This window comes from Vitis vinifera, chromosome 15 (assembly GCF_030704535.1).
Source record: "Vitis vinifera cultivar Pinot Noir 40024 chromosome 15, ASM3070453v1".
NCBI classification, from domain to species: domain Eukaryota; kingdom Viridiplantae; phylum Streptophyta; class Magnoliopsida; order Vitales; family Vitaceae; genus Vitis; species Vitis vinifera.
The window spans coordinates 19,427,719-19,438,704 of NC_081819.1; the positions used below are offsets into that span (position 1 = coordinate 19,427,719).

At 35.9% G+C, this 10,986-nt stretch overlaps 2 protein-coding genes across 12 annotated transcripts; one reads left to right on the top strand and one right to left on the bottom strand.

Annotated features, from left to right (window-relative positions):
- Window positions 1–313: 313 nt before the first annotated feature.
- On the bottom strand, window positions 314–6,396 carry LOC100247185 (probable plastid-lipid-associated protein 10, chloroplastic). 4 transcript variants are annotated; one of them, XM_002270305.4, is made up of 9 exons: window positions 6,282–6,396; window positions 5,339–5,522; window positions 5,142–5,255; window positions 4,867–5,001; window positions 3,567–3,662; window positions 2,393–2,473; window positions 1,141–1,227; window positions 783–838; window positions 314–690 (listed from the first exon to the last, which is right to left on the bottom strand). In XM_002270305.4, the coding sequence occupies exons 2-9, from the start codon at window positions 5,492–5,494 to the stop codon at window positions 579–581; spliced, it is 837 nt and encodes a 278-aa protein (XP_002270341.1). In that variant the 5' UTR covers window positions 5,495–5,522; window positions 6,282–6,396; the 3' UTR covers window positions 314–578. The 4 variants fall into 4 exon arrangements, 3 of the variants coding, with proteins under 3 accessions (XP_002270341.1, XP_019081176.1, XP_059599193.1); XM_019225631.1 differs by having other exon boundaries at window positions 5,339–5,535; window positions 6,282–6,378; XM_059743210.1 differs by lacking the exon at window positions 783–838.
- Window positions 6,397–6,523: 127 nt separating this feature from the next.
- On the top strand, window positions 6,524–10,716 carry LOC100259246 (uncharacterized). 8 transcript variants are annotated; one of them, XM_059743205.1, is made up of 10 exons: window positions 6,524–6,778; window positions 6,865–6,918; window positions 7,021–7,200; window positions 8,140–8,265; window positions 8,385–8,452; window positions 9,603–9,672; window positions 9,766–9,864; window positions 9,941–10,018; window positions 10,114–10,175; window positions 10,255–10,716. In XM_059743205.1, the coding sequence occupies exons 1-9, from the start codon at window positions 6,524–6,526 to the stop codon at window positions 10,153–10,155; spliced, it is 972 nt and encodes a 323-aa protein (XP_059599188.1). In that variant the 3' UTR covers window positions 10,156–10,175; window positions 10,255–10,716. The 8 variants fall into 8 exon arrangements, with proteins under 8 accessions (XP_059599188.1, XP_059599189.1, XP_059599190.1 ...); XM_059743206.1 differs by having other exon boundaries at window positions 9,799–9,864; XM_059743207.1 differs by having other exon boundaries at window positions 7,021–7,104; window positions 9,799–9,864.
- The last annotated feature ends 270 nt before the right edge of the window (window positions 10,717–10,986 follow it).

A 10,986-nucleotide genomic window follows, 5' to 3' on the forward strand; every position in this document is an offset into this window, starting at 1 on the left:
GATAAATTGGACGGGATTTAAGAAAAGATGGGAAGGTTAAGAATTGATGATAAGGAAATTGGTGTCACAATAAATAAATCGGAAATGCTTAAAAATTTCTCTATCTCAAATGTAATTGGAGATCCAACAGAAGTGATGGTTAGTAGTTGTATTAAAATGAATGAGATAGGATTTCTGTGTCAAACCTCCCAATTAAAATGAATAAGATAGGTTAGAAAAGGCATTTCTATAAACTTAAACAACCAGATAGGCTAGAGGGGGAAGCATATAAGAGACCTGACCCAAATGAAGAAGCCAAAAGGAGACAAAATGCGACTATATCAACATGATGTTTCAGATAGAAATAAAGAAATACTCCAACAGGAAATGTTTAAATTAACAATGTAATTTAAAAGGTTGACAGGATTAAATGCCTGGGCTCATGGCTGTAATATGTGAAAATGAATGGATGAGTACTATTTTGAGAGAACACAGTTGTAAACCTATGAGGTGTGTAATTGATAGGCTGGTATTCGGCTTTGTCCCAGTATGCACATTGCAGGTTCGTATATCTTGAAGAAAAAGGTTGAGCTTCCACATCAAACAAGAGGTTGAGCTCTAGTAAACACAAATATTCCACCTGCAGCAGCACGCCCCAAAAGCATATTGGCATCCAGATATGAAAGGTAATAAAGCCCTCCAACTGATCGCCTGCAATTCAATTTTCATTCTTCACAAGAATATCTAAGAAGCATGTGTATAATACAAGTTGATTGTGAGATCTATGAATGCATGATACAGACCTCCCTTGGTTTCTCACAGGAATTTCAGCTTTGAAAGTACGAATAAACTGCAAGATCTGCACACAAACATTTATGCAACACACACAAAAGAAGAGGTGTATTGAAGTGCATGCACATAGGTATAAGCTAATACAAAGTAGCATCAAAGACATGAAAATAGTTTGTATTGATTTTTTTCAATTTATCTTGAAGTAGGATAACCAAATATTTTCTGAACATTCAAAGATGATAAAACTTCAAAATCCAAGTTCGCTAGACATTTGCTGAATCTGGGACCCAGGTATCAGATGTCCAAGGTGGCATGCAAACCTTGAAATTCAAGAATGCAAGCTGAAATTAGGGATGTAGCTTCTTTTACCTGTAGACTCAAAAAAGAACGTGGTAGTATTGCTGGAGCTATCAGAGCTTGGAGCTCCTCACTGATGTTTATACTTTGAATTGATATCTGTGATATGGAAGTTGCATCCTTCAGTTAATACTTTGGTTAGTTAATCTAGAAATGTATAAAGAGCAAGAAAAGACCATTGAGAATACTTTGTTAACAGGTGATAAAACATAATTTATGGTCTACTAACCCAACTTAAATTGGTCAATGTAGATCTCAGTATATGGTTTAAAGCCCTACATACAGGCCTGGAACCAAAAAATTAGAGCCCAATATCATTTGGGAGGAGCTTGAATAAGATCATTAAGATGAAGCTCTTTCACCTCAGCATCACTTTCAGATTGAAGAAATGTCAGACTCATCTGTTTAACAAGTCAAAACCATTTAAGCAGGGATATTAAGTTTATTGAATTGCTTATAAATAGAGTTGATTATAACAATGTAGGGATTGATTATTATTATTAGAGAAATACTAGAAGTTAGCATCTATTTCTCTCTCTCCTTGTTTTCTTATATTTTCTCATCTATTTTCTTCTCATCTAATTTGCTTCTTACCACAATTTCTCTTCTATGTACAAAGTGCTTCTGTTGTCCTACAGCAACATTCCTCCATTAGACAAGGCATAGCCTTTGCAAGGGAAGTGATTTGTATATCTGATGCTGAACTTGTTGGTTTGACACAACAGAGCTTTTAATCAAAGATTGCAGAACTCTGCTTACACAATCCTGACCTTGCTCTCTCTCCAACACTATTCCTGAAGAGAACTTATCTGTAGACTATCTGATTGAATATAAGTCAGACCGGATTCAGAGGCGACCATGGAAAGGATCCCATCATTACTAGAATGTGTTTCTAATTGCCTTTTCTAGTCATTTCCTCTAAAACAATGGAGTAGACAAGTGGCACTTTTCCATTGTCCCTAGTTTTATAATAAACTGGACACATTGCTCCCATCAAAGGAAGAAAATGATCAGATTGGAGATGATAGAAAAAGAAAAAAAAATCCATGAGGATTTCAAACTTCTAGTAAAGCAAAGTGAGCAAGTGAACTAATTGGCTCACAACGATACCAAGTATAAGATACACCTAATCCTATCATTTTGATTGGGAACAGTTCCAGGTGACCCTTTGGCTGCCCAACCAAACAGTGGAAAAATGTTGAATCTGCCACAACTCAACTTCCTAGGAAGTCATGTTGTGTTTTTTGAAGACAGGGAAACTGACCTCTTCAAACTGAAGGTAGATGTTACGGGCAGATACAACAGAAAACTTTGCAGATACAAGCAGAGTAGCACCTTCTTGCTCCTGTAAAGCAAAGAACCACAAAATTAAGACAATCTTCCACAATTACAAGCAGTTATAAGATAACAGAATGTCCCCAAGACTCTCCTCAATGTGGCAAGAAAAGCATACATTCCTAACTCATGTTGACCACCTTCATACACAGGTGGCTACTACTCAACCTGATCACAAGTTTGATGCTAATTCTGTGGACTTCATAAAATTTATTGACAGTTCGAATTTTATAGAATGCAATAAGACACAGAAAAGGATGGTCCTTATTTCAGAACTTTTCTTAATAGAGTTTGACAATAATACACGACTATAAGAATAAAAGGATAAAGGCAAAAAAAAAAAAAAAGGCCCATCAATTTTCCATCTTTGGGGTATCTTGGATAGCTGCACAATCAGTGTTTGATTCCTTAAGACATACCATGAATAATAGTTGAATATAAGGAAACAATTAATTTGGAGGAAAGTCCCTTGATGCCCTATGCAACATAGATGGAAGAACCATTACAGAAGAACTTATGAGGAAATGGTAAGCAGTCCTAAACTAGAAAGATATTCAGATTAAGTCCTTATTCATCTGGTTACTGATTCAGAATAAATTGATTTCTTTTCCCTTTTTGATTTTTTGGACAACAAGAGCATTGTTTGACTGGGGCCCTTCTCATTTTATTGCGTTTATACGCTTCACGCTTGTTTGGAATAGAATCCACCTCTTGGTGCATTTTAGTCATATTTATTAATGAGAGAGAGATCGGGAAAAGTATCCCCTATGCCTAAAACAACTAATGAAGGTCATTGAGTGATTCTGTAATATATTTCAAGAAATGACCACATACAAGCCAGTATTGCAAACCAAGGGAAAAGCTCTTTCATCACTTTGAGCACTAACACAATATGCTTCGTATTCAGTCCTTATCAATGAAGATAAACTGCTATCTATGCTACCTTTTATGAATCGTGCTTAATCGTTCTCATATCTTTTTTACAGGGGAGGGAAGATGAAATAGTTCTTTGGTGAAGAATCTTAGCATAGTGCAGAGCTACAATTCAGAATTGATAATTACATTTGGAAGTCTAAGAAATAAATAAATAAGCAAAATCTTACCTCTAATAAGGGTGGAATACTCCACCGAACAACATTGCGAACAACACCTTCTTTTGATTGATTCTGACATTCAAATTTTTGGAAGATTTGCCCAACCTACTCCACAAACATGGACATGCATGAGACTGAGAATAGACAAAACTAGAACAAGAGAAGAAGGAAAGTAAAGTGATCCAGGAAATTTGATCGTTCAAATTCAAATCTGACAATTGAAATTTGCAGACATAACCAACAGAAAATCATCCAAAGTTCTATTGCACTCCCTTTATATGTTAAGCACAATCCCATGTCCAAAGGCAAATTCATTGAAAAAGAAAGCAGAACCAAAATAAATAAACAAACACACACAAAAACCACCTCGTGAAAATATATATATATATATATATATATATATATATATATATATATATATATAAGGCTTCCAAATTATTCTGGCATTCTAATTTTTGGAAGATTTGCCCAACCTACTCCACATGTATACACATAAATGAGACTGAGATTGATGGGGATGAGATGCTTGGGCTCTGTTTGGATCAAGGAAAGTACTAGGGAAAGGGAAAAAAAGGGAAAGAATTCAAATTCTCTTGTTTGGTCTATCTTGGGCATTATGAAGGAAAATTAAACAATTTAAATGTTAAATATTTTCAAATTCTCCATTCTATATATAGAAAAGGACAAGAGTAAATTTGGAGAAGCATGTAATAAGAACTTTATGAGTTTTAACCTATTTTTATTTTCTTTTCTTCCATTTTTCCCCTCTAGTTTCTTGCCCTTGTGCTTTCCTTCAACCTTTCCAAGTTCCAAATGGAGCCTTAGGGTTTATCCATGAAAAGGACCAAACGGTTATTTTGGTATTTTTGCTAGTTTGGATTGTTTAGAATCTAAAGCCCTAATCCAACTTATTTGGTTGTATACAACCACCTTAGGGTTGTCTTGCATCAAAGAGTAGACAAAGGTGAACAACTAACATACTCAACATAAAATCTAGAAAAGATGATAGCAATCACTTCAAACATCAAGTCTTATTTTGTGTACAGAGACAAATTCATCAAAAAAGAAACCAGAACCAGAACCAGAACAAACAAAAACACACACACACATACGCAAAACCACACACAAGCATCTTCATGCAAGGCAACTTCCAGCAAAATCCTTTCATAGTTAACACAGAGAGAATATGGAGAATAGGTCAATTTCCATCATCTTGGATGATTAAAACAAAAAGGAAAAAAAAAGTAAACAAAAGAGAATAAAAGGTTCAGAATAGGAAAAACATTATTTTATATTTCAATTGTAGTACCTGAAAGAATGAAAACCTTGCAGCAGATTCCAGAAGAACGAGGACATCAGGGGCGGAAGTATACTGCAGACGCCATGTCCCATCTAACTTTCCCAGATCAATTGGTACACCAGCATTGTACTCCTCCACATTTACCTACCATTTTTATATACAAAATAAAATAAAATCACCCTTGCTTCCAACCTCCCTTTGGATGAGCAGGTGAAAATTTGTCAATGGAAATAATTAGGACAGAGCAATGTATGATCTAAAGGAAGAAAATGGAAGAAGCTCACTAGGGCCTCCTCAATGCAAGAGCGTTGATCTGCAGTTGCAACAAGGCCCCGTTGTGTGTCTTGGATAGCTCTCAACAGATCATGTTTTTTCTCCTCTAACACAAATTCAGCTGCCTGGAACTCCAAACCAAATAAAAATTAAGTAATAAAAATGAGTTAAAGATTAAAAAAAAAAAAAAAAGGAGGAAAAAGGTGACCTGAGTCGTGGGGGTAGCAGTAGCTGCCAAACATGGAAACATTTTCTGAGTAGACAGCCCTCTGCTGGCATTAGGGGCCAAGCTAACGGATCTTGTGTCATAGCCAACTCTTTGTCCGGTTGGAAGGTGCAATGTAGAAGCAAATGCCAAGTTCATTTCTTAAGAGATGGGCAGGGTAATTGTTCTAAAAGCTCAAACTTCATGAGGTCAATGCAATGCAAAACAAAACAACAGCTTTTCTGAAACCTTGTCTAAAAAGAAAATATGTATCATTTTCAAACAATATTTATTCCATTATTCTTTCATGAGAGCCCCTAAAAAGTGGACGGTTAGGTTTACAAAAGGGGATGATTTCATCCCTTTTAATCAAATAACCCAAAGATTTATGTGAGTTCTGAAATTGAAAGGCAACCAAGTAAAGAGACAACAAGATAGAGGCAATTTGTGAACCATCATCTCCATCTGCAACAACCCTTTTTTTTTTCTTTTCTCTTTTTTTTAACAAATCAATTCTACCCAATGAAGCCCTAATCCCAACAATGGAATGGGGATTCAGCTACAAAGAGTCTTTTCTTCCCCTTCAGCTCCATCTAAAACCCCTTTCTCTGTTAGTACTGGATATCATGTCATCTCCCTTGCTACTCTCTTTCTTTATCTAGGGCTCAAAACAAATCACTTTCCCCATCGCCCCATTGCCCCATTGCCCCACTAGTCCATTTATATACCTTCCTTGCATACAACCATCATAAACAACTTTCCTTCATCAAATGTTAAAATGAAGTCACCTCTAACTTCTCCCTTTACTTGAAGCAGGTTCAAATTATGTGAATATGGAGGTTTGATAACATAATCATTTACTCTTTTCCCAATCAAAACACAAAAGGCAAAGAAATATATTAAGTGAAAAGAAGACGAAAAAAGAAGAAAGCAACAAACAGCTTACCTGGTTCTGCTAGAGGAGAAGGGGAGGAAACAAGAAGGCAGGTAGCCGTAACCCTACAAGACTAAATTCTGATGATTACAGTTGCAATTTGCAAATGATATTCATATCCCAATTCCCTTATCAAATACCCACCCCAATTCCTAAGGGTAAAAATGTAAAATTATCAAATTTGTCTAGGATAAAAGGAGTGGAGGAGACAGCCCTGACGATGCCAAGATGCTTCCTAGAGAATTCCAAATTCAATGGCTTGTAGCACAGCAGTTAATCATTCTGTGTTAGGGCTTCAACGCCAAATTGTTGGGAAGAGGCTATCCCTCCTTTCATTGCCTGCAATTACAAACCTTGGTGGCATTCCCAGAAGGAGAAGAAGCTGTCATGTCTATGCCCATCTTCAACCTTCCGTTGTTTCCGATGACCCCAAGTATGGCAACAAACAGGTCATCACAATTACTCCACGCCTTTACGACTATATATTGACAAACGTTCGGGAGCCTGAGGTGCGGTTTCGATTCTTCCGTTTCTCTTGTTAAGCCATTCTCTTCTCTGTCTCTCTGGTATTCTTATCATGCTTTACCTTCTTCAGATTCTAAGGCAACTTCGGGAGGAGACTGCTAATATGCGGGGTTCTCAAATGCAGGTACTTTTATTATGATTTTGTTTTTTCTATAAATTTAGTATCTCCAAACCACCATTATTCATCGAATCCAACTCCAGTATCATTCAAATGTTCTCTTCATAGGTATCTCCGGAGCAGGCACAACTACTTGCCATGCTCGTCCAGATTCTCGGGGCGGAACGATGTATTGAAGTTGGTGTTTACACTGTAAGGACCTCAAGAACACCTTCATTTCTGAACTTCAGTTGTCTCAGTTGCGCTACAGCTTACCATTTTGAAGAACATATTCTGTTAACACTCGATGTATGGTGAAGTATCAAATATCATTAGTGTTGTCAAATTCTCTGGCCTGCTTTGCTTGTTAGGCACATGAAAACACCAATATTAGAATTATATGAAGTTGTAAAATGAATGCACTCATATAATTTGAAAATGGATTGAGCAAATGATGGCATACACATGATTTCTGATGGATATGTTTATAGTATCTTAAACATTTTGCCAGATGAATGTTTTGTCAAGCTATGAATACTTGGTAAAAGTCTTTTATGCAGGTTCAATGCCATGAAAAAATGTTATGTATCTCAGTCATTTAATATCCGACTAATGCATACTAATAACTGTTATGATTAAGGAAAAAAAATATATGCATACCCGACTACGAAAAATAACTGAAAATGGGCTACATTTGTTTTTCTCATTAGCAATATAATGATGTGATTCAATGTCACTCTGAGGCAGTTGACCGTCATTTTTTCCATGAACTCTTATGCTCTATATTTGTGTCCCTAAGTTGTTGAAGAACATCTTCTGACCCAAAGAAACTTTGAACAGCATTCTACTTGTTTTAACTGTTGTAATGATGTAATCTCTCATAAAAAGAGAGGACATATTATCAAGATTACTTTTGGCACCATAGAGGCTCAACCACAACTAATGTGTAGCCCACTCAGTTATTCTTCTTGTGAGTTTGCACACATGTACTCAGGTTTAGGAATGATTCAGCATACACATTTATTCATTTAGTTCAATATTTGCACCTTCACTATGAAGGCTGCTTCACACTTTAGTACTATACTAATTTGGCATTAAAATTTGTATTACCATCCTATGGTATTTTCTGTTTTGTTTTTCATGTTCCATTTTAAGATTAACTTCTTATTATACAGAAGACCACTTGTGCTCTGCAAATGAAGTAGCAAAATATAGCATCTTATTATAATCATGATCATTTATTTTCAGGGATACTCATCGTTGGCTATTGCTTTAGTCCTACCAGAATCAGGTTATTTAGTTGCTTGTGAAAGAGATTCCAAATCTCTTGAGGTTGCAAAAAGGTACTACAAGCAGGCTGGTGTGTCACACAAGGTGATTCACATTTCTTCTATATGCTAATTTAGAAATATAAAGTTCTTGATTTTGCCAGTAGTACAGACTGAATCTTATCCAGTGATATGGATAGCTCTGAAACAATTTATTGACTTTAGGTGGACGTGAAACACGGACTAGCATCAGATGCTCTAAAATCTTTGATTTTAAATGGAGAATCTGGCAGGTATATTGCACAAAGAACACAATTATTTAATGAAGTTCAATTAGATATCTGTTCCTGTAGACATGTGCCTTAAAAGTAGCATACATGAGAGAGCTGTGGCACAAGCTATTTAGATTGGCTAATTTGGACTGGGTTTTCTCTTAGGAGTATATGTGATATGATGACTATCTTTTATAAGGGATTGGGAAGCTCCACTAGAGGCAAGGTTCTATGGCAAACCACATGTCTCGCTTTGATTTGGGTTATGTGGTGGGAAAGAAATACTCGGATTTTTTAGGATAAGGCAAGGTCTTCAGAGGCTCGTTGGGATATCATTCATTTCTTCGCATCATTTTGGGCCTCTTGCAACACATTTTAAGGGCATTTCCCTATAACGTAGTTCAACTTGATTGAATATCAGTGTGTAGTTTGAAAGGTGTGGCAGGGAATTTTTCTTGTACGGAACTATGATTTGATTGTGTATATTCCCATATGGTACTTCACTGTTGTTTAGGTTTATTTTGTACTTTGAAGGTTTTGACATACCTTCTATCTAGGTCCTTTAATTTTTGGGGGGCATTTCTCATCATTCTTTTGTACCTCATGATATACCTATCTTAATATATTACATTATTGTTTCTAATTATTAAAAAAAATAAAAAAAGAAGCATACATGAGAAAGGGACGGATTGACATTGAGGCACTCTGCCTTGGAGGTCATATGAATGGAATCAACTCACATGATTATATGCATTTGATTTTCGTTTTTGTACAATTGTAACATTACGGCTTTTTGGTGAACCATTTGCGCTGTTATATGTCATCCTATGGTAGATAATCAAGACCAAGTTACATGTTTTTTTTCTTATATTAAAGGAAAATTAGATTCTAAGTTATTGGGCTGATCCCTTGCCTAATTTTCCTATGACAAACCAACTTTTCTAACTCCTCAAGTTGCAATTTCATGGCACAGAGGATCCAAATCCATTCATCAATTTGTTTATTTTCGAAAACTGCAATCTTTGTCCTAGTAAAAGGAGTTTCTTTATGACTAATTACGGGGTAACATATATTTATGTTTTAGAACATTCTTTTAGTGCCATTTTTACTTTTTATGACTGATCAAGATAACAAATTAAATAATGTTTTCTGCGTCTTCTTTTTAATGCAGCTATGATTTTGCATTTGTTGATGCTGAGAAGAGAATGAATCAAGAATACTTTGAATTGCTACTGCAACTGGTAAGACCAAAATGTCATGTTTAAACAGTATGTTCTAGATCCACTGGCAACATCTAATTTGATGAAACTGATAATTCAATTTTCCGTCAGTAGTTTGTAAGAAATGCACTTAGTCTCCTGTTGCAGGTGAGGACCAGGGGTGTCATTGTGATTGATAATGTTCTCTGGCATGGAAAAGTTGCTGATCCTCTGGTGAATTAATATCACTCTGATTTGTAAACTTTGCCCATTGAAAGGAAAAATATTTCTAATATCATCTCTTGAACAGGTAAATGATGCTAGGACTGTCAGCATAAGAAATTTTAATAAAAATATCATGGAGGACAAGCGTGTAAGCATCAGTATGGTAGGTATTTACCATATAGGTTTTTTGTTTTTGTTTTATCAAGTTGTGAACAACTCTTTTCATTTGGTACATACCCTAACATTTTGGTTTTTTAGGTACCTATTGGAGACGGCATAACAATCTGCAGAAAAAGATGACCACACATTAAAAACATCTGGTATTATGTTGATGCAGTGACCTATTTCATAAAGTGTCAATTACATTAGTGTATGCAGCTGATATTTCCTTGGTCTCAGTTATTGTGAAAAGGTATCATATCCAATGGCTTCCATGGTTTCCACAGAAAGGTAATTTAGTCATTGAGACACCAGGCTCTTGGTTAAAACTTTGGTCCTGTGTTGGCATTCCTTCAACAGCTTGACAATTCAGTTTGAGATATGAAAGTCTGCTGAAATTGATGGTGGCAGAGACTACATTCTCTTGCGATGAATTTTGGTCCTGATGTAGGGATAGCAATCATCCTGGTGCATCTTGCAAGGGTGACTGCACTATCAACCATGAATTCAATAATCACTTAACATATGTTGCCAATAACAAGGCAGGCTATGTTCAGAGGCCATGAAGTATGCAATCATTTGTTATTTTTGTCTATCTTTGAACTTGTAAGTTGTCTTCTGTACCGCATCTATGTGTCTCTAAGTAGCACATTGAACTTTGTATCGTCTTTGAACTAACAAAAAATTGCAGTTTTGATGAAATTTTGGGATACAATGAGTTTAATTTGGTGCTGTGATTTGATATGATTACTTCTAACTCTTAGGGCTAAAATTGAATGCCATTGTTCATTTCTCAGTAAAGCCCAAGAGTCCTATCAAAACACATGAAGTGTCTAACAAAAAATGAAGTGAATATGTAATGAAGAAAGGGATTGTCATTGCAACAACAAAATCCAGATGAAAACATCAAGTTACCAGCCTGGTATGATGATAAGCTAGGTTGGTGGTCGCTGATTTTGTTGGTCTGCTCTT